This window comes from Populus trichocarpa, chromosome 6, assembly GCF_000002775.5.
Source record: "Populus trichocarpa isolate Nisqually-1 chromosome 6, P.trichocarpa_v4.1, whole genome shotgun sequence".
In the NCBI taxonomy this organism is placed as follows: domain Eukaryota; kingdom Viridiplantae; phylum Streptophyta; class Magnoliopsida; order Malpighiales; family Salicaceae; genus Populus; species Populus trichocarpa.
Window position 1 is genome coordinate 20407294 of NC_037290.2, and position 22483 is coordinate 20429776.

The window sequence follows — 22483 nt, forward strand, 5'->3', positions numbered from 1 at the left end:
AATTTTGCTGCAACTAATACCACTGATCAAATAGATACTAACTCAAACTCCACTGCAAGCGAACATGCAACATCCTCTGACCAAAAAGAAATATCAAATGATAAAAAACAATAAGGTGATATTACAGTAAGATATATCTGATAAAAAAATTTCATCTAGCACAGCTATTTTAAACCAACTCAGATTTGTAAGAGGTGTTCAGGCTCTAAACTGTTTCTTAGCAATACATGTAAGATTCGAAGACTTCAGTGTTCAATGTGTCCTGAAAGCATCTGTAATTTTTCATAACGTATCCTGGCCTTTTCACCTTTATCTGGAATGACCTTGCTGTGACCCGCTGTATAGTCATGCCCTGGAAAATTATAGAAATTGATAGGATCCGAGCAAGACTATTAAATACATGAAAGTAGTAGCGAACTGACAAGTGCATGGTTCAATGTCATAGAGATATATATGTGCTGTTTATCAGTATGGATATGCTAATCCTAATCTTTGTCATCAGCAAACTTTGTTAAAGTAAACAAAATGGCCAACAATGTGGGACACTCAACTTGATGAGAAGGGATGATAGTAAGCTATCCACTTAACACCACATCAGCTGTGCACTTTAAAACACCTCAAACGAGGAAACAATTGAAGCAATTCATCACGGCTTCGTCTCTGCAAGAAAATTAGCATGTTGTGAAAATAAAAATAAAAGAAACATCAAGGGAATTAAAAAAAAAACAAAAAAAAAACAGGTTTGCTCCTTCACACATGAAAATCTATCTCAGCACATTGTTGTGATGCATAACCTGAATGTGCAGTCACGCACCTCCAGCTTTGAGCATTCACATCAAAATTTCAATTAAACCTTATTGATGCTTTTCTCATATTCCCCCAACATGACCTACCTAGTCTCACCACATGATAGGGTGTGTCTCTTTGTTCTTCATATTGCACGATTTTTTAACAGTCAAGTAATAGCAATGGTGACTAAAGTGGCCCATTTGCCACTGACAATAGGTACCAAATCATCCGGCACCAATAGATGATGCATGTATGTAAAAATCCAAATTAAGCTTTGGGTAATATATAACAGGACTAGCTATTCAAAACTGGAAGGATTTTGTGTTCTGCAATAAATTGCTAGATACTTAGAGCTACATCAGTGTTGGATAGAAGTATAGGGCACAAATTGCAAGAATATAATGGATGTAATGGAATATTATGGGATCCAAGCCAGATAGATCGTCTTTTCTTATTGCATTTGTTGTGAATTGCAAGAAAACAAGAATTGGCTATTTCAAAGAGACTACCAATATTCATGTTGTTTATCTTGTTTATAGGTTTGGGATAAGACAGGAGGCGGAGGAGTCTGCCACATATTTTCCAGTTTTAATCTGAAAGATGTATCACGGCAATGCTGCTGACTTCCCTTTTTTTTTTTATTTATTTGATGAGTGTGTTCCAATTTTGTTATAGTTTTTGACAAGCCCCCCCTCCTGCTTATGCAATAGCATCGGTGAGGTACAAGCTCATTGGTAATTATTCTGACTATTAATTTATAAATACACAAACTTCAAGAGAAACTCTGAGGCTGTTCGCAGTAACAAACAACCAATACCTTTATGCCAATGCATCCATTTACATCAAGGGTTGTAACTGTGTTTGAGCAGAACCTTGAAAGGACCTCCAGGCACTTATCTGTCACACCAACTATTCCAAACAAGCTGCATCATTTTTTAACATGACATCAGAAACAAGAGTATAGCATGAGAAATTGCAATAACTGCAAGGTCACTGCATGCTGAGTGAGTTTTATCAGAGTAACAATACAGAATGGACATCATGCTCGTCAATTTTAACCAAATTTATAGGCATTAATTTGATTGTCATTCTATTAGGCAGATGGCAACATCTGTCATGAAACATATTAAATTAACTATACATATGAAGAAATTTCCAGTTGTCTATTGTGTTTAGGATATCCTAGCCTGTAGTTTGTGTTATGTAAAAATTATACCAACATCCAGAACATCATCCTCCATTTCTGAAAAACTGGCAAACTGGGAGCAGCGGAATGACCAAGGCAAGGGCACATTTGTCTGGCACAGTTCCCCGTGAGCAAAGTTCAAGCTTGACAAAGCTGTCAAATAGTACCAGAACTAAAGAACAATATGTTCAACAAACTCTTCCAGCTAGGCTTGACTAAAATCAATAATATGATCTTTAAAATGCACCAGAAAAGCAGTCAGTTAAGGATGGCTGCAAAATCAAGTGTTTACATGCTTTGTCATTCATTCTTTATTGGGACAGGGTAGGGATGCATTTTCACATTAGTGCCGAGAACAAAAGAAAAGACCAGCAATCAGAGAGTGCATTCCTTATGGCGGTGTTAACTGCCAGAAACATGTATTATCAGCTTTCTCTAGCTTAAGCTAGGAATTTACCTGAGAAATTCAAGAGAGGTGCAACCTTCAGCAATAGCTACAGCCCCCACATCAGTGACACGAACACACCTGATAGAAAAATAACAGAAGCTTTTGAGCTAATTTTCTCTTATTTTTCCAGGAATTATCTTATATTTTACTCACCATGTCAAATTGAGAGAGACAATATTCTTGCATTTAGCTATACAAGAGAGTCCTTCATCAGATAGATTCTGAAAGTCAAATCGAGGTATTACAAAACCTAAGATAAATTTTGGAATGTAAAAAGCATGTCCAGCAAAAAAAGAGTTTTACCTGCGCACCACATAGATCTAAAAATTTTAGAAGGGATAGACTTGATATCTTCTTATAGGCTTTGTCTGTGAAACTGACAGTGAAGCAGGACAGGTTTTATTATTTGGAACTGCAACGCCTAAAATTACAATTAACAACTATCTAGAGATACCTGGAAAGAGCATAAAGATTTAAACTCTGTAGAGAGGAGCACTTGGATAATATTTGTTGCAAGCCACCATCTGTTAGCTTGATGCACCTAGAAATCCCGAGATGATTGTAAGTTTATAGCAAGGACACCATAGCAGGAAAGTATAGTTTTGTACCAATAACAATCAAATTCATAACCTTATAAGTATATCCTTCTAGAGGATGCTTTAAGTTGCATAACATGGATTAGTGCAAAATTATTCTTGATCTTATTTAAACTTAAGCACTTCTTTTTGCAATTTTAATTCATCCCTCATAACACAGTGAACTAAATTTATGGCACTTCCTATTTCATTTGATGACGTTTAATTGTAATCTTTTCGCTCATTCCCTTATATTAATCTATTCAGTTTTCATCCCCAAAAATCGATGATAATAACAACCAACATCGATCAGTTACATACCTAGTCAGGTTCAATGACTCCAATTCTTGATAATTTTCAGCAATTAATTGCAAGGCTTTGTCAGATATATTCTGCAAACAAAACATCAAACTACTCTAGTCATGGATTACATTGAGATAATGCATATTCAACATGAACAGTTGAAAATTAAGTACAAGCTATACTAATAATAAACGTGTTTGACTTGTTCTGTGTGTTAACCCAAACCGGTCCCAAAATCTATACTTTGAGTTAATTGTGTTGAATTTAAACAGTCAGATTTAAGCACAAGCAACAATCATAAACAACTGCACAGGATTAGAACAAGTCTTCAACAGTTCTGCACATTTGGGCAACATAAAACTAAAGTTTGTGAAGAACCCCCTACAGTGAAGTTAAGACAGCGTAAAAAAGTTGCTTTTTTTCCGGTAAAATAGAAGAAGAAAGAAAGTAAACATAAGGTGCAGCACATTTCTACAAAGCCATTGAAGTATAACACAATTACATGTCTCTTGTTTTTAATCACAACAAGTATGATGTGCATCATATAAGAAAAAAGGTAACATTCAATTTGCGAATCAAGTACCTTACACCCACTCAAGTTCAAATCAACAATTTGCTTGCAATTTTCCACCACGTGCTTTATACCAATGTCTGTTACCCTGAAGCTCAATTTACAAGCCAGACTACTTAGTACTGAAAAAAAATTGCATTTAAGGATCTATTTGAAGAGCAAATGATCTGAAAATGATCTTTACATACCTGACATTCCAATAAATAGAGAAGACCTTTAGTTTAGAACAAGTACTGGTTATTGCTTCTATTCCTTTGTCAGATATCTTTTGGCAGCCATTCAGGTTTAAAGACTCCAGTTTTTGAAGAGAAACAAAACACTGAGGTACTAAGAATTCTCAGTAAAATGTTCAAAGAAGGCCAAATCATTTAAAAACAATTTAAAATTATAAAAACTTCATTTCTAGCAATTTTCAGATTCAATTCTCAAAGACAAATTACTTCCACTAGATCTGTGATTTAGCAGTAACCTGGGTCCTCAAAATCTCCTTTTAATTATAATTAATAAATTCTCAGACCTGAAGTGAATTTGCTTTCCTTTTCAACCTGCTTACATGAAAAACTACAATATCTGAGAGTTTGCAGGCCCTTTTATCAGCATGTTAATATTGTGGAGAATTGTATTGCTTGCATGAATGGTCCAAAATTTTGTAACAGGGATATCACTGCTTAAAACATTGCCTTCTCAGATTTAAATCTACTAATAACAATCATGCCTCTCCATGTTCAAGTCTATGAACTACTAAGCTAAATTAGCTAATCAAAAGCTTCTGATTAGCCTATCGCCTAGAGTCAGTCCTGTCCCTTCGTCATGCTTGACATTTTAAGTTTATCTCTCAACCTTATCTGTCAATTATAGAATACATATTATATGAAATTGATCCTCGAGAACTAGTGCATACATGTGCTAAAACATCCCACATTTGTAGACTTCTAGCAGTTAAGATAGAAAGTATGCCGCAATATCATTTGTTGCCATAATCAAATAATACATACCTTGCTTTGCAGGACTTCTAGATGTTCGTCTTCGATATCTTGTGCAAATTCAAGGTTTATCTCCTTCACGTGCTGATATCTTGGCTATAGAAACATAACATGTCCAACACCTCAATATCAGTCTATCACCATAGCACAAAAATGCCATCTTTAAAATGCTCCCAAATATATACACAACTAGTTCTGGCCCAAGTCCATTGTAGTATATATTTTATGTTGAAGTTAATTTTTATATTTAGGAGAGATAATAATCTAGCTTAATGGAAACTGTATTTTGAGTTTTAAATTTATCGTATAATTAGTTACTGGATATCCTAAAAATGATTATCTTTTCGATAAAACAACTCAATTTACTACCTTTTTGGTATCCCATAATTCAAGGAAAGAATACAATGAAGGAAGTAGCACAAAATTAATGCATGAATCTAATCAATTAACTCACTATATAATACAAATCTCTCCATCTCCATCCAGCAACGGCATCATAGCTTTTGAAACTTTTTCCACTAAGCTTAACAATTACATGCTCTACTTTCTCTTAGTTCCGCCCCACTTCAAATAACACAAAGCCATCACTTTTCACATACAACACACACACACACAAACTACCTTTTATCAAAAAATACAAAGCAGAACAGAACAAATATTTTTTTTGGATGAAACCGAACAAATGTTTTCACATGGATGTAGAAACCAGAGCTTATTATTTATTACCAGTGAAGTAGCAGCAATGAGTCTATCTCCAGCTTTATTCATCTCACGAAAATCAAGAGCCTTTAACAAGATCCCAGATCATAAAAACCAATATCAAGCCATAAGATTAAAAATTGATCCACAAAGAGAGAGAGAAAAGAAAAGAACATACCATCCAGAGAGGTGGGAAGGAAGTGAGTGTCCTGTAAAGCCAGGGGCTGACAAGTAAAAGAGAAATGAGGTCTCTTTGAGGGAGTTTTGTGCTGACAATTTTCATTACTTTTGGGATTGTTTCTGTGTTCCATGTTGTTGTCGTTGTTCGCTTCGGTTCGATTTCTTTTGCATCCATTTCTTGTAGTTTCGCTGGTTCTCTTGCTTTCAATAAATAGCATGTGAGGTTTTGCACCTCCATCCTTTTTCTCTTTACATATTTAAAAATAACCCCTTCATTTTTTTTCAGAGTTCTCAATTGTTTTTTCTTAGTCATTTAATTCGAATTATTTGAATGCTTTAAATTTTTGTTATTCTAATCCTGAAGTAATCAAATGATTTAGCTTGATCAAGAAACCTTTTTTGAGCACTTTTAATTATTATATGGTCTGTCATAATTAAATTTTGGGTTCTCTAAAATTATCCCAAAAAAATGAAAAAAATTGACAAGAGGGAGTTAATTAAAGATTAAATGACTCAATTGAATTGAGTGGCTAAGGTTGGGAGTCCATTTGCAACAAAGGAGGGTTTAATTGAAGAAAACAATGAGAATTTGGGATCAAATTAAAAAAAGATACTGAAGATAGGGGCAAACTTGTAAAATAATTAAGTTCAGAGACATAATTGGACTTTTGATAAGCCTAATTGATTTAATCATGGGCTTAATCAAAATAAAAATTAAGTTAGAAAGTTAATTTAACTAAAATTAGAAGAATTAATTAAGTTCAAGGACTTAAAAACTTTTAATAGGTTTAACTGACTTAATCAAGGACTTAATTGAAAAATATTAAGTTTGAAAGCCTAATTCAAATTAATTCACAAAAATTGAAAGATTATGGACACAATTGAAACTTGGAAGGGCAAAATTGGTGCAATCAGGGGTTTAGTTGAAAGAAATTTGAAGATTGAAGGTTGATTGATGGTCAAATTGAAGAATTTTGAGAACAATGACCTCTTTGTAAAAAGTGCAAAAAATTAAGGATCCAATTAAAGAAGGATAAGGGTGACATGGCAAGGAATTCAAAAGATTAGGGCAGATTGAGGGTTCTATTGCAAAGTTCCAAAGGTTTAGGGATCAAATTGAAAAATACTATAATTTCATTATTCATTGTCTTCTTCCCATTAAAAGAAAAGAAAAATATGCCCAAATACACATCTTTTAGCCCTAATTTTTTCCTCGCCTCTTCACCACATCACACAAATCTTATGTCAACTTACACCCTAGTATTTGTACTTAACTCTAAACTAAAATTCCAACTCTAATTGCACCAAAACCATTTACAGATTCTCTCCCAAAAAAGCTACTCAACACTCCTCCACCTGTAAGAACAACATTGTGTCTTTCATTTGCTTGCAGAGATGGACAAACTTTTGTCTTTATCTTCAAAGAATGACAGAGATCTATTTTTCAACATCAAAAGTCAAGATTACATCAACTTATAGGCCCTATAATCTCTTTGTTTCTCCCACAAAACCCTAAACCAAGAAGCTTGGAGGAGGAGGAACACTGACATGAATATTGCCTCCCAACCAAGACTACAACAGCTATGAAAACTATAACTAAAACACCTTGAAATAGACCTCAAATCATATAAAGCTTTAACCACTAAAACACCTTCCAAACAACCATTTTCCATACCAGAAAATTCCATTTCCAATTCACCCCAAAACAACCCTCAAATCATCACAAAACAGCCTTTACAAGTTGTGGTAATGGTAACCAACTCTAAAGAAAAAACAAGAGTAAACATCGAACTTCAATGTAGTAGAGCTCCCTATACAAATAATTGTTTATGACACTACTAGTAGGGAATCCAAGAGGGGATGTAGTAGTTTCAGACCTAATAAAATTTTCTCCCACCAATAGCAGCATTAAAACATAGTAGTAAAGAAACAAACTTGGGCTGAAAAACATGAGCAAACGTTAAACTTCAACATAGTAGATCCCCATTTAAAGAGACTTGTTCGCGACACTACTAGTGGGGAATCCAAGAGGGTATGTAGTAGTTTCAGACCTTATAAAATCTTCTCCCACCAGTAGCAACATTAAAACAAAGCAATAGGGAGAAGAGACAGACTTGAGTTGAAAAATAGAAACAAACATCGAACTTCAACGTAGCAGAGCTCTCTCTATAAAGATCTTTTTGTGGCACTGCTAGTAGGGAATTCAAGAGAAGATGTTATAGTTTCAGACCTTGTAAAATTCTCTCTCACCAGTAACAACATCAAAACGCAATAGTGGGGAGAAGAGACAGACATGGGCTTAAAAATAGGAGCAAACATTAAACTTCAACGTAGCAGATCCCCCTCTAAAGAGATATCTCCGTAGCTCAACTGGTGAGGAATCAAAGAGAGGATGTATTATTTCAAAACTAGTAAGAGTTTTTTCTAAAAGCAGTAGAAATAACACTTGGCAGTATGAAGAAAAGATAGACCTGGACTGAAAAATAGAAAGAAGCCTGAAAATTAATAGGGAAGAGCTCCCTCTACAAGTGTTTGTTTGTTGCACCGTCAGTGAGGAATCAAAGAGTAGATAGAGGAGTTTTAGATTCACATGGTGATCCTCCTCCAGTAGTGACAAAGCATGATTCCATGTATCGGTAGCGACGTTGTTGCATGGTACATGTGCCACCGTTATTCGAGCAGCCTTTTTAGCATGATTCCAGTAATTCTTGGATACGTCAAACATCCTAGAAGGTCGATTCATAACCTCAAATTATTTTTCTGATAAATTGCTAAAATGTTATGACTTTTAGGATAAATTGCTCATTGTTATGTATGTTTTTGGATTGTTTGGACATTATTGGTTTGGATTTATGTGTGTTTTTTATTTGAAATGATTTGGTAATTTGTGTTGATTAGTGAGTTCATTTTTAGGGTTGTGATTGATATTTGAACATTAAATATTGATGCATTAATTATGTTTAGGTTTGTGAATTAGTATATGATTTGAATATAATTTGTGAAATTATCAAGATTTTATGTTTGATTGTTTGTTTGTTGGGTTATTAAGTTGGTGCATGATGAAAGAATAGATTGTTTTGAATTGGTATCTTGTTTGATTTAAAACACATTATTTTATTTTTCCAAACAAACCCCAAATGATTTTCAAAATCTTAGAAAAAAGATTTAGGGACCATTTTAGAATTATTTGTGAGTTCTTCGCATGTTTTTCCAACCATTTCACTTAATATTGGGATACATTGTAAAATACTTACTTTGTATTAAAAATACCTGCTTTTCTTCAAGATTTTTATAAAAATCACAAAAATTCCTTGTTTAAACAAATACAAAAATATGTTTTTATTCATATGCATACAACCAAATTCTATAAAAAAAATCATACGTATTTTATAAAAAATAAAAATCACATTTTTATCATACTTAAATACAAAAAAAATCAGTCAATGGGTATCATAACCAATTTATGATTATCCATTAGGATTTGACCAAAACTTCAAAAATACCATAAAAATTAATTTGTTTAATCAATATTTGGGATATGAATTTTACAATGTAATCCATACTCTCATATTAAATTAAATGAATTGACAAAAATAAAATATTAGGAATTAATTGTAGACTTTGATATTTAGGGGTATAAAATTACATTATAAAGTATATCTTCAGGTATTAAAGTTACAAAATAAAAATAAAAATAAAAATACACCGTTAAGATTTAAACTTTAGAATTGTTAGATTTTAGCCTGATAAGATAGGGACCTCCTTACCAAGAAGGACCTTTCTTGAACCTTAGATGGACCAACAAATAAAAACAAGAGTTAGAGAAAAACAATCAATCGACAATGTAACTTTCCATAGGTAGGGTGCACTAAGAGTGATGCATTTTCTCCATGCACAACTAATTCTCTTACCTAGACTCTCGTAAACCATTGGGTTTTTTAGTGACCATAATACTAGGTGACGCCTCCTGAACCTTTCAAATCATAATTTTATGATTTATCCCAACAAATCCAAAAAACCCCTCGATCCAGGAGGATAACCCTCCACTCGACACCATGCATGCCATGACATAGTCTATTTCTTCAAATAAATTAATATGGTTCTGGTATTAACAAATAGTAAAATACTAATTTGATTCTTTGTGTTGCGTTGCAGGATGGAGGAATTTTGTTTAACATAAAAAAGACGCAAACATTGTTAATGTTTTTTTCTACAATCAAGAAAAAACTTAATTGTAATTAAAAATTTAATACATGCGTTCAATAAAATGAATTGATAATTATGTGGGCTAATAAATGATAAAAAATTTATTGATTCCAACAAAAGATTAAGTCAAAAAGCTGAGATAAAGATATATATTAAGATATCTGATCTCATATTACGAGAGCTCTTCACTTTTTTTTTTAGAACATAAATAATTTAAACTCCATTGAAAAAAAATCTAGTATAATTCCTGCTTTTCTTATTAATATATTTTTTTTCCATGGATTCTTTATTTGATAAAAAAAACAAAAAGAATTAGAATAAAAATATATATTTGAAAGAAAAAAACCAAAAAACACCTTGTAAACCTCAATATAACTAATCTCTCAACTCAAAACTCTCATAAATTGGTCAAAAACTACAAAATTAAACCGGAAAAAAATCTCTCTCAAGCCCAATCTAATTTTTCAGGAAGGATGAAGGTCAAAAACTACCACCATCGAACTTCTCTCTTTGAATAAAATCCTTTGACATTAAACTTGGTTATTTTGGTTGCTGAAATCATGACAACCAACAACTTTCTCTTTCTTCTGCTGTTTTTTATGACTTTCTCTCACATCTCTCAATAAACAAAATAAACTTTTGAACCAAAATGAAAATTGTAGCGAATGAGGGATTAGCCATGTATTTTCTTTGTGTTTTATAATTTAGTTTTTAATCTTTTGATTTTATATTTTTACCATAGTTGCAAATTGATATTCATCTAGTTATGCTAGAAAATGATTCAATTGAAAGGAAAAAAAGTTCAGGTGTTTTAATATTTATATGAACACTGAAGCATCATAAGTTTTCTCATTTTTTAATACATAATATGAACAACAAAGCACCATAAATCTTCCTATCTCTTTTATTATATTATATAAACTCTGATTTTTATTTTTTATCCTCGCATCTAGTTTTTTAGAGTTTAAAACTATATGTTTCAAGTCATACCATTTATTTTAAAAAACATATTGAGATGACAACATATTAGATGGACTTTTATTTTATAGCTTAACTCGTCAAACTTGTGATTTGGATCATGAATTCCATTGAGTTAAATAATTTTTTTTAAAAAAATTATTCTTTTACTTGAATATATGATAACAAAAATTTAGAAAAATAAATTTTTTTAGAGGGTTAAAAGATGAATTTGGAATAAAAAAATAAATGAAAAAAAGAGACGAAAATATATTAAATTAACCCAGGTTTCGTGGCATAATTCTTAAACCCGTGACCTGGATCATGGACCTCATTGGATTTAATAATTTTGTTTTTAAAATTTATTTTTTAGCTAAATATATATTAAAAAAAATAGAGGAACTTTTTTTAAAAAAACTTGAAGGATGTAATTGGAAGAAAAAAAAATTAAAGGACAAAAAAAATAAAAAATAGGCTGAGTGTGTGGACATGGCCTCGACCTTAAAAAAGAAGCTCAGACTCGCGCGTCTAGACCTTTTTTTTTTTTTTATAAGGGGCGGATGACAGGTTATCCACCCTTATTTTTTGAAGAAAAGAAAAGATAGACGACGCTCTATATGTGGTTTATTTTTTTTTGGTCAAAACCCCATTTTAGACAATTCTTTTGTTGAATGGAGTCTAGTTGCCTAGTTAAAGGCAATTCTCTTGTTGAATAGAAAAAATAAATAAATATTAGAACAATAATATGGACATTATCTTTTATTCAATTTTTATTCATTATTTTTATTATTTAAAGATTTGATCTTATTTGGCTTTGAATAATTCTTTAAAAGCTGGATTGTCGCAAATCACAAGCCATCTACTTGTTCGTCTTCAAATGGTAATCCACATGAACCACAATGAAAAATCTTATAAATCCCTATTTAGGTGAGAGAGATTGCTATGCTTAGAGTGTTAGTTCTCTATTTTGTGACTTGCATTGATTTTTTGTCTAACAAACAATCACTAAAAAAAAAGAGGCATAACTTACTATTTATAGGAAAATCTGAAAAACCCAATAGATTGACAAAATATCAATTTGCCTCTTGAATAATATTCATATATTAATTAAGGAAAATTTTAGAAATTAACTCAATCAAAGTGCTTACTTGATTTTTCTAGATCTAGAAATATAATCCTTGTATTTAATTATATTCTAGTCCTTAATTTCTAAAATATATTTTAATCAAGTCATACTTAATTAAATCATTCTAGTTTAATTTCTGACTAATTGTTCTTAATGTGTGTGACCCATTATGTTCATAATATACTGACCCAAATATAAATTATAATTCTAATTAAATAGAATTAAATAAATTAAACAATTTAATTTATTACCAATTCAACAATTGATTAATTTATATTTAAAGACTAGGTTCATCGTTTAGCAACATGTCATGATCTGATTTGACATTAAAGTATGGAGTATGTCTGTCATGTTAAATCATATTTGTTCTTTACATAATAATCATTGATTGTTTAAATAAGATTTGAAACTCTTTTAAAAAATCTCATTACACCTTGATCAAAGATTTCTCAGTGAATACTATTTGAGAACATATGAAATATTTTTTTTAATTCACCTAAGGTGATGAATCCTCTCTTGATCATCCAAGTACCTATATATAATTTATGTTATACACAATGTATATCCCTTCGTTATCTTGATTAAGATAACATGTAACAAGATAAAAATGTAACATTCTCTATATATGATAATTTAGTGATCTAAAGTCTATGAATCATTTACACAACCGTCATGTGAGCCTTTTCATAGAAATAAGTGATCTCTCTATATAGAATTCTCATGTGAGTCAGTTCAATATGCATGCTTTATGACAAACACCTACATATACTAGTTTTTTGAAATAGTTGGATATATTGATATATCAATTCCTGAAAATCAATATGTCATGGATTCGTTCTCCATAATGGATGGAGTTAGATGAACGAAATCATCTTTTTATTTTCTTTTTTACAATAAAGTTTTATTTTCATATATCATATATGATGATCAAGTTAATAAGTTAATAAAAAAGATTATTTTAAATTCAAGCTGGAATAATAATGTGTAAAATGTACTTATTATTTATAATTAGACTAAATCTTTAAAAATATATAAAATAAAAATTTAAAATATTCATAAAAAATTTATAATTCATGACCAGTGATTGGATTTTATATTAACATTATAATCCAATGTTTCATAATTTTTTTTGAGATTTTATCTTATGTTTTATTTTTTATTTTTTAGTATTACTTGCCTAGAACCACATATTAACATTTTCTCTTATGTTCATCCATTCACATCACCCTTTGGGCATCTTCTCCTTGAAATATTGAGAGGAATGCACTTATGAGAAATCAAATTAAATTTGTTCTTTCTTTCTTTTTCATTTTTCTTAAGAACAAGGAAAAACAACAACATTAAGCGATACAAAAAAATACAAGAAGAAGAACGACCTGTCGGGGAAGAAAAAGAAATTACCCATGGAGAAAACGACAAGTCGAAAGGAAATTAGACTGTCGCCATTGCAACCAAAACAAAAGAGAAAACACAAAAATCTAACATTAACAAAAACCTAGGAGACGAACTTCACTGAACAATGATGTTCAAAACCCACAATTCTCTTATTACATTAAAAACCTTATTACAATCAAAATCCCAGCTTGAACCTCAAAGCAACAAACTTTACGATTTTTTCCAAAGTCGGTCCATTGTAAAAGTTAGGCTTAAATGGGTGAAAAACCGATCTTTAGACAATATAATTGATACAGAAACTGATCTTAAAGCAGCTTGTCTTTTAAAAGATGCAATCAAAAGGTCTCCTACTGGATTTCTCACTGCAAAGTCTGTCTCTGAGTGGCAAAAACTTCTTGGCCTTACTGTCCCTGTTTTACGTTTCATGCGCAGGTATTTTGAAGTGTTTATGCGGTTTTTCTTATTACCCTTAAGTGATTTTGCCTTGTTTTATTGAATGTAGGGTTGTAGAAATGAATGTGTTAGATGAAAGTTTGAATCTTTTCTTCAGTTTTTAGGTGCCCATTTTGTGATTTTCCCATATATCATGATAACTTGGTTGTGTGGTTGTTTTGCGATGAGATTTCGAGAGCGGCGATTTTTAGAGGATTTTGTGCTTTATGAATTGATGTGGAAATTGGAGTTTTGTAGTTTACTAATTCTATGTATTCTCTTTGGTTCTAAATTGTAGTTGATAGATTCTGTCCTAAAATTCTAAGAAAGCAACTCTTGAGTAAAATCAGTTTTCTTTCATGGATTTAGGTATACCTTCACCTCGTATGCAATTAATGACTTATTTGAATGATATTATTGGTGGGATTTATTGATGGTTAAAGGAATGATATTTTCTGACTACTTAATCCGTTTATGTGTAGGTACCCAACTCTTTTTAATGAGTTTCCACATGCTCAATACACAAATTTGCCTTGTTTTCGGTTAACAGACACTGCGCTCTTGCTAGATTCACAAGAACAAACTATCCATCAAACTTATGAGAGTGATACAGTGGAAAGACTTTGTAGAGTGCTTATGATGATGAAGAGTCAGACAGTGCCCCTTCAATCACTACACCCCTTGAAATGGGATCTGGGTTTGCCTGTTAACTTCGAGAAAGTACTGATACCTAAGTATCCTGACCATTTTCAATTTGCTAAGGCACCAAATGGGACTAGGAGTTTGCGGCTTGTGCAATGGCATGAAGAATTTGCAGTTACGGCATTGCAGAGGAGCAATGAGACTGGTGAAAAGGGTAAGGAGTATCGGCAGTTTAAGAGTGGGTACACAGCTTTGACTTTCCCAATGAGTTTTCCAAAGGGCTATGGAGGGCAGAAGAAAGTGAGAGCATGGATGGAGGAGTTTCACAAATTACCTTATATTTCACCTTATGATGATTCAAAAAGGATTGACCCGGATAGTGAACTCATGGAGAAACGGGTTGTTGGAGTTCTGCATGAGCTTTTGAGCCTCACAATTCATAAGAAGACTAAGAGAAACTACGTGAGGAGCCTGAGAGAGGAATTAATTCTTCCTCATAAGTTTACTCGACTCTTTACAAGGTATCCAGGGATTTTCTACCTCTCGTTGAAGTGTAAGACAACAACTGTTGCTCTAAGAGAAGGTTACAGGCGTGGAAAATTAGCAAATCCACATCCTCTTGCTCGTCTAAGAGAAAAGTTTTATCATGTGATGAGGACAGGGCTTCTTTATCGCGATAGAGGTGTAAAGATGATTCCTCAGGAAATTTTGCTAAATGACGTGGACGATGAAACTGGACAAGAAGAATCTGAGGAGGAAGAGGTTGAAATAGGTGATGACTGCTACGAGGAAACCTCTGAGATGGGAGAGGATTCTGATGAAGATTAGTCTTTTATCGGAATAAATTCGCTAATTGCCACATTTTAGAAGTGAGAGAGATTGTCCTCGGGACCTTCAGATATTGAGTTAATGAACTCCGAACAGAAGTATTGAATTTGGATGATTATCTTGCCAGTTGCAAAGGTAGCTCTTGACTGTTTATGTTATTAGGGGATTGTGTTTATGCACATCAGCATGCATGCGTTTTGTCTTCAAGTTGACCAGGTGGATAAAGCTCTTGATGCGGTGTGAGCCAATTCGATGATCATACACTTATGTGTTACCAACATGTAGTCCTTCAAGTCGTGTTCTTCTACTTTAAGCATCTTTCAGGCAGACAAAGGGTCTACAGTAGTTTAACATCGTGGAGTCATTTGAGTTTGTTTTTCATCAAATTATTCTGAGGTTACAAACTCTTTCAAGAGTTCAAATCCATGCCGACTGTATTTCTTTGGTTAATAATGATATGACTTCGAAGTTCGAACATGACTTGCTTTTCGGTTTTTTTTTTCTTTTTAAAATGATTTTTTTTTTGGTATTTTTGAAGTAAAAAATAACCGCATTTAAAATTGTAATTCAATTTTTAACATTAAAAAATCTAATGTATCACCTACCTGGCGCAAATTGATTGTTTCACCTCCCATGACAGCTGATGCATAAAACACAAATACAAAGACTAATCTATGACTTCTGGAGGATAAAAAAATTAATTTAATCCTTTGAATTGTGAAGAAAAGAAATTTATATACGCATACGAAAACAAGAGATCGGATTCCGGGATTTAGTACGATACTAATCCCAAGCACTGGCTACAGCTGGATTGTAACCCCCACCATAACCAGCAGAAACCCCATATCCACCGCTACTACTGTTTCCTCCATAATAATCTACACCCCTGTTAAAAGAGCCATCCCTTCTCATATCACGGCCACCAAAACGGGCTCCCCCAGAGCGCCGATTCTTGCCACCACTAAATGAAACCCGTGAAGCATAACGGGTGAGCCAGGCAGGCACTTCTTGATTTGCTTCTTGCATAAGATCAGCTAGAGGTCTTGCTAATGACAAATTATTCTCATTAAAAAATGCTGTAGCCAGACCTGTTTTTCCAGCTCGCCCTGTTCGCCCTATCCGGTGAACATAATCGTCAATGTCATTTGGAAGATCAAAATTCACCACATGAGCCACATGGGGTATATCAAGACCCCTTGCTGCCACATCTGTCGCAACTAGAATTGGCGTCTTCCCACTCTTGAATGATCTAAGTGCCATTTCTCTTTCCTGCATGCCAACATAGAGATGATCATTTTGAAGAATATAGCTAGTAATTGCATGGTGCAAGAAAACAACAGACAACAGAAGAACAGGCAACTAAACAAGTTGGAGCGATTCTCTACTCTCTACAGATTTTTTGTGTGTCAAGAGTGAAGAAGGCCATCTGTTCCTTTTCCTAAATTGTAGTGTTACTTTCTCACATTTTACCAAAGAAAGGAGTCTAAATTACCATATGCCCCAGAATAATCTTTATAAAAACACTAACCTCAAGACTGCTTAAGCTCATCAATGTTGTAGGGTATTGCATAAATAAAAATGCTGAAGAAACAAAGTAAAAGATACATGACACATTCATGTACTCAGTACTCAATACTAAACCCAAATCCGACAACTTACCTGTTGTGATCTATCTCCATGAATTGATGTAGCAGGAAATTTATTGACATACAACCAATGTTCCAATGAGTCGGCTCCCTTCTTTGTCTCCACAAAAACTAATGTCAGAGAATGCTGCAATTTAACAAAAATCCATGGTCACTATTGTACACTTTTGAAGTCTTTTGTATGGTGGCTGTTTGCATCCTTTTATTCCTCTCTTCTCTCATTCAGGCTTTTTTCTCTCTTGATAAGACATGTCTCACCTTTTTCCTCAATTTTATCCGTTTTATAATATGAGTTAAAACCTTCTACTCACCTACCTGTCACTAGATAAATCAAATTCAAGGGGCCAAGTTTGAAATTTTAACGAGGCTGGAAGAGACTTTTTTCCTTAATTGATATGAATAAATCAAATCACCAGTAATTTTGCTAGAGAAAAGATTAGATCATATAAAATTGTCATGGTCAGCAAGTTGTTTCATCGTACCTTGCCATTAACTTCAGTTTCTCTCTGAGCATGAAGAAGGTCCATGAGATGACTTCTCTTGTCAGTCTCATGAACATATTCAACTCTTTGAACAATTAAATCAGTACTCGAACCGACCCTTCCGACAGCCAAAAATATGTAATTTGAAAGAAAATCAGATGCAAGTCTCTGCATGTCAGCCAAATTGCAAAAAAACAGTCAGATGCAACTGAAATGGCAGTCTTCAATGGATATCAACAAGCAACCTTCACATGTGAATGGTTAGCACCTAAAAGAGTGCGCAGCAACTACAAGATAGCAATGGTACTTGCTTATCTAAGTAGGCAATTGTCCAAACAGAACCAAAGGTACATCCTCACTAGAACGATAAACTTTAGCAGTCAAGCTACTTCATACCATAATTTAGCAACAAGTATTATTATATTTACACTCACTGAAAAAATAACATCCAACATTTTCATAACCAAGATAAAATACTCATATCACTATATTAATAAATGAGCTTCACAAGAAAAAGAGTGGAAACTAACTCAACCAGCACCAGCAACTAAAACAAACCTGTATTTCTTTAGGAAAGGTGGCACTGAACAGCATTGTCTGTCTCCTGCCACATGGGGGCATGTCCATTTGTTCCACTATCTTTCTAATCTGAGGTTCAAATCCCATATCCAGCATCCTGTCTGCCTCATCAAGTGCTAAATATCTGATCATCTGCAATGACACTCTAGCCCTCTCAACCAAATCCACTAACCGTCCAGGAGTTGCCACTAGAACATCAACCCCTCTCTCAAGTTCTCGCAACTGACCAAGCAATAAAGAGCTAATGAATAATTAAACTAGATGACAGGCACTCCTTTGAGACAACATAAAGGCAAAATAAAGCTGAAAGGTCACAAAAGGCATAACGTTATGAAGAAAAACATATATATGTGTATCCAGCAATGCAATTGACTTTGATGGTGTAAAAGCAAGTATAACCATTGCTATTGCAACTCCCCAAGTGAAGTAAGTCGCTTCATAGTAACATTTTAAAAACATTTTATGATGGTCCCTTAAATATCACCCTCCCTGCCAATCAGCTCCCTTGCACCACAACATTCATGCCAAGGTTGCATTTGGCATGGAGATAAAAAGCTACAAGTATAAATGTTAAGAGTAGTTGGCTGTGTTATTGGCAAGATAGAGGTATGGTGGTATTACTGGTGGCAGCTACAGCAGTTAAGGCATTGTAGGTGGTGGGAGCATGACAATAGCAGTTCAAATCCCCTTTAACCCAGACCCCTTTAATGTATCATCCATTTTAACAACCCTCGGACAATCACTACCACTTAGGCACTAGCAAAACACAGTGGCCCCACAAAGATTAAAATCATCCAGGAGCTGAATGAGCATATTGGACAACTATGTAATAACTCCCTCACATCAAGCAATCTACAGAGTGACATCTAGTTCTAGTCCAAGTACAAGTCAATAAATGACTATCTGCAATTCAACAGCAAAATGGAGCATGCAGAATACTGAACTAATCAAGACATATGGAACAAGCATTTTTGAAACAAGTGAGATAAGAGTAAAATTCATTGAGATGCATCCCCAGTAAGGTAGCTTGCTAGTAACAAACCTGTAAGCGAGCTTATAAATATGAGGCAAATGTGCTCATAAAGACATGGCTAATGGTAAAGTCCAAGTACAGTGTGGCGAAAATATACAAGGAGCAATGGTAATCTCCTCACAACCATCATGGCACAGGCATGAAGGCATGCTCTAGTGGGTATAGGGGTTGACACAGGTATGAAGGCATGCCGTAGTGGGTAAAAGGGAAAAGAAAGAACCTGGAGCGTGGTGGAAGAGCACCTGCAGCCCATAATATTTCAGGTGTATGAAAAAATTATTATCACCCGTAAAATTTGGAACAAAACAGCGAAGCACATAATGGCTGACATATTCGAAGGTTCCAAACATTAGTGCAAGGCCGCACGCATATTCACATTTCCAGAATAAATCATTTAACACATTGATAGGAAATTGCCAACTCAATGCAAGTCATGTGAGCATCATTAGAAGAATGGACAATTGATCTAATCATTTTGAACATGGTTCAGGCTAGAAATTTGGGTGATGTGTCAGTTGAAGTACATCCAGAAATGAATCCATGTAATTGGTCTGAAAAAGAAGGGTGCTGCTAAGGAGGACTTTGCTACTATTAGTGCCACTGTATTTCCCATGGTTTACCAGACATCTGAGCAGTTTCCAATGAAGGAGATATCATTCAAAATAACAAACCAGAAACGAGCTATTGTTATCATTTTAAAGTTGGTTAGGAAACCCAATCCGAAACGCCCCCATGTTGTCACATAGGAGGTACAGTGGGCACAAGTGGACTCTGGTCTTATCTATTTCCCTCTATCATATAATAGAGGGTATGAATGAAATAAGAAAAAAGCACCAATGATAGAATAATTTCCAATGAGCAATTACTTTTTAAGGATAATGGATTCAAGAAGAAGAGAACCATACAAAAGATATCCAGCACTAATAGAAAAAAAGAAAAGAAAAGAAATGAAGAGAGAGAGAGCTATTGTCATATGATTTAAACCTGTTGGTTGACAGGAGCACCTCCATAAACTACCACCACCTTGACACCAGTTTGATAGGCGAATTTTTTGGCTTCATCGTGTATCTGCAGTCAGATTGCAAATAAAGAAAAATAAGAAAAACAAGTCGTATAAAGCCATTACATGATCCAGAATGCACATGACTAGCCTGAAACTAAATAACACCTGACACGAAAGCTCCCTTGTAGGAGAAAGAATGAGAGCCAGTGGGTACACTGTCCTCCCTCCATGTGGTCTCTGCACATACTGCTCCCGCATAATTCCAGCAATTATTGGAAAGCAAAAGGCAGCTGTCTTCCCTGACCCTGTCTGAGCACAAGCCATCAGGTCCCTCCCAGCAAGCAATATTGGGATTGCATTGCGCTGCACTGGAGTTGGCTTCACATACTTGCATCTCCGAATATTCTGATTCACTGCCTCACCCAGGTCTATCTCTGCAAAGGTATTCACAGGTGGTGGCACATTTTGCCCACTCGTCTCCACAGGAATATCCTCATACGCATCAAAGTTAATTCCTGTATTCTCTTGCACGCCAAAAGCCGGCTCTGCATCACCATCTTCATCAAATGGATTCACCTCACGCTCCCTCCCACGTTCCATTCTATTATTCCAACCACCACCACCACCACCACCACCACCACCTCCTCTACCACCAGAACCATAACCTAAGCGCCCAGAATCCGGTTTCGAAGCACTGCCGCCACCGCCACCCCATCGAGAACCACCCGCTGGCCCACCATAACCTACACGATCATTCCCTAATGACGGAGCAGCAGGTGGTGGCGCCAGGAAATCAGAAGATGGTGGCCGGTTACGAAGGTGTGGCGGAATGTAAGTGGCACGAGTAGGACGCGGACCAGATGCTGCATTCTCAGATGCAGAGTTAGCCACAGAATCTGCCCATGAAGTTCTCATAATTGGTAGCAAATCACAACTGAAAAGAGAATCCAATACCACAGCGCCGAAATTCCCTGTAATTGAACATCAGAAACTCGATCAATCGCAATTGCAAGTAAAACTAAACCTCAAGTTAAATTAAATTAGATAAACAACAACAATTAAGCAAAATTGTAAAAAAGAAAAGGAAGAAGCACAAAATTCACTAACTATCATGAGATGGTGAGTTTGTTAAAAACGAAGCGAAATAATCGGAAAATGCAAAAAATAGAGTAACAAAATTGTAAAAACAAAACCTAAATTGAAGCCGAGAGAGAGGGAGAGAGGGGGAGAGAGATAGAGAGACCCGAGTTGTTGCGTTAATTTGAGTTCTAAAATTCAAATGGAGAAACCCTAGTCTGCTCTTTCTTTTCTTTTTCTTCTTAAATGATTTATCGGGATCGGACACGAAGCGAAAATATCGTTACGGATGTTGTCCTTTTCTATGCTTTGTTTATTAAGATTTATTTATTTGTTGTTGTTGTTGGTGGTGGAAAGACCCGAAAGATTTGATGAATTCACTATACCTCTAAACACAATGCACCGTAGAAAGTAATAGTATATTTACTGTATTGTCCTTGAAAATAAAAAAGGTTAAGCTGAGAGTAAAATTATCGATCATTTTTGCATTTTACAATTGATCATGTACAAAGTGGCATTTACTTTCTTTCTTGCACAACAAACTTATGTTGGTGCCCTTAAAAGAAATAAATTATTGGGTTGGCATTGAGGGCTTTTTTTTTTTTTTTTCATTTTAATAAGCATAGTATAAAAACTTAATTGTCCTTAGAGTTTATATTCTTAAGTTTAGGGTTAGTGAGTATTTAGGTCATTGAGCAGCTAGTTTTTTTTGTTGTTATTGTGTTGGGTCAATGTTTGTTTTGTCTTTTAATAAATGAAAAACAATATTAAAAAATATATATTAGTTGATGTGTGAGCATCAGCCTTTTCGCTATATTTAGATGGCGCATGCGGCTAATATCAGTAGCCAAAACAACAATTCTGAGGTCACTTTCGCTTCGTCTTGACGTCTCCTACATGAAAATATGGTACATGTAATGAGAAGAATTCCGGTTCGGCGCCGACAAACATTTTTTTCTTCTTTCTTTCCCCTCTTTTACTCTCTATTTGCACCCTTCCCTTTAAACCTTCAAGTTAGCCCCTATACTTCCCTTTATTTTTTATTTAGTCCATGTTCTTTTGGTTATTATTTTTTTTTAGTTGAAATAATTTATGAAATATGATTCTTAATTCGATTTCATCCGCATTTAATTTTTTTCTTTGTCAAATTTGATTTCTATTCTTTTAATTACTATTTTTATAATTTGAGATAGTTTTTAAAATCACATTGTTTTTCGATTACACACTCAGTCAATTATGACAAGATTATAAAAAAATAATAATGACAATAATGATAATAGAAAAAAAATAATTATGATGATATTAGAATAATAACGGTGATTATAAAAATAATAATAATATGA

The 22483-nt window shown here is 34.1% G+C and overlaps 3 protein-coding genes across 4 annotated transcripts; 1 reads left to right on the forward strand and 2 right to left on the reverse strand.

The window, feature by feature from the left end:
• Positions 1 to 77: 77 nt before the first annotated feature.
• On the reverse strand, positions 78 to 5930 carry LOC7479508 (F-box protein At3g58530). The gene is made up of 13 exons (XM_002308314.4): positions 5733 to 5930; positions 5582 to 5641; positions 4868 to 4951; positions 4061 to 4191; positions 3885 to 3960; positions 3320 to 3390; positions 2878 to 2964; positions 2727 to 2799; positions 2577 to 2644; positions 2433 to 2501; positions 1607 to 1712; positions 552 to 660; positions 78 to 352 (listed from the first exon to the last, which is right to left on the reverse strand). The coding sequence occupies exons 1-12, from the start codon at positions 5907 to 5909 to the stop codon at positions 595 to 597; spliced, it is 1068 nt and encodes a 355-aa protein (XP_002308350.2). The 5' UTR covers positions 5910 to 5930; the 3' UTR covers positions 78 to 352; positions 552 to 594.
• Positions 5931 to 13469: 7539 nt separating this feature from the next.
• Positions 13470 to 15797, forward strand: LOC7455626 (protein WHAT'S THIS FACTOR 9, mitochondrial). The gene is made up of 2 exons (XM_002309248.4): positions 13470 to 13850; positions 14333 to 15797. The coding sequence occupies exons 1-2, from the start codon at positions 13543 to 13545 to the stop codon at positions 15318 to 15320; spliced, it is 1296 nt and encodes a 431-aa protein (XP_002309284.1). The 5' UTR covers positions 13470 to 13542; the 3' UTR covers positions 15321 to 15797.
• A 212-nt stretch (positions 15798 to 16009) lies between these two features.
• On the reverse strand, positions 16010 to 21469 carry LOC7479507 (DEAD-box ATP-dependent RNA helicase 37-like). Of its 2 annotated transcripts, none has more exons than XM_052453969.1 (7): positions 21307 to 21469; positions 20229 to 21034; positions 20045 to 20128; positions 18007 to 18249; positions 17449 to 17616; positions 16980 to 17093; positions 16010 to 16589 (listed from the first exon to the last, which is right to left on the reverse strand). In XM_052453969.1, the coding sequence occupies exons 2-7, from the start codon at positions 20976 to 20978 to the stop codon at positions 16104 to 16106; spliced, it is 1845 nt and encodes a 614-aa protein (XP_052309929.1). In that variant the 5' UTR covers positions 20979 to 21034; positions 21307 to 21469; the 3' UTR covers positions 16010 to 16103. The 2 variants fall into 2 exon arrangements, with proteins under 2 accessions (XP_052309929.1, XP_024459305.2); XM_024603537.2 differs by having other exon boundaries at positions 21257 to 21467.
• Positions 21470 to 22483: the final 1014 nt, after the last annotated feature.

Bases quoted from the DNA above. Each gene is read 5' to 3' on its own strand.
- LOC7479508 (XM_002308314.4), bottom strand. From the start codon at position 5,909: ATGGATGCAAAAGAAATCGAACCGAAGCGAACAACGACAACAACATGG. The intron at 3,391-3,884 runs GTACTTGATTCG...TTTTGTTTGCAG, and splicing joins TGAACTTGAGTGGGTGTAAG to AATATATCTGACAAAGCCTT. The intron at 2,965-3,319 runs GTATGTAACTGA...CGGGATTTCTAG, and splicing joins GAGTCATTGAACCTGACTAG to GTGCATCAAGCTAACAGATG.
- LOC7479507 (XM_052453969.1), bottom strand. From the start codon at position 20,978: ATGAGAACTTCATGGGCAGATTCTGTGGCTAACTCTGCATCTGAGAAT. The intron at 18,250-20,044 runs GTTTAAATCATA...TTGCTTGGTCAG, and splicing joins GTGCTCCTGTCAACCAACAG to TTGCGAGAACTTGAGAGAGG. The intron at 17,617-18,006 runs GTTTGTTTTAGT...GCTGACATGCAG, and splicing joins CCTTTCCTAAAGAAATACAG to AGACTTGCATCTGATTTTCT.
- LOC7455626 (XM_002309248.4), top strand. From the start codon at position 13,543: ATGATGTTCAAAACCCACAATTCTCTTATTACATTAAAAACCTTATTA. The intron at 13,851-14,332 runs GTATTTTGAAGT...GTTTATGTGTAG, and splicing joins GTTTTACGTTTCATGCGCAG to GTACCCAACTCTTTTTAATG.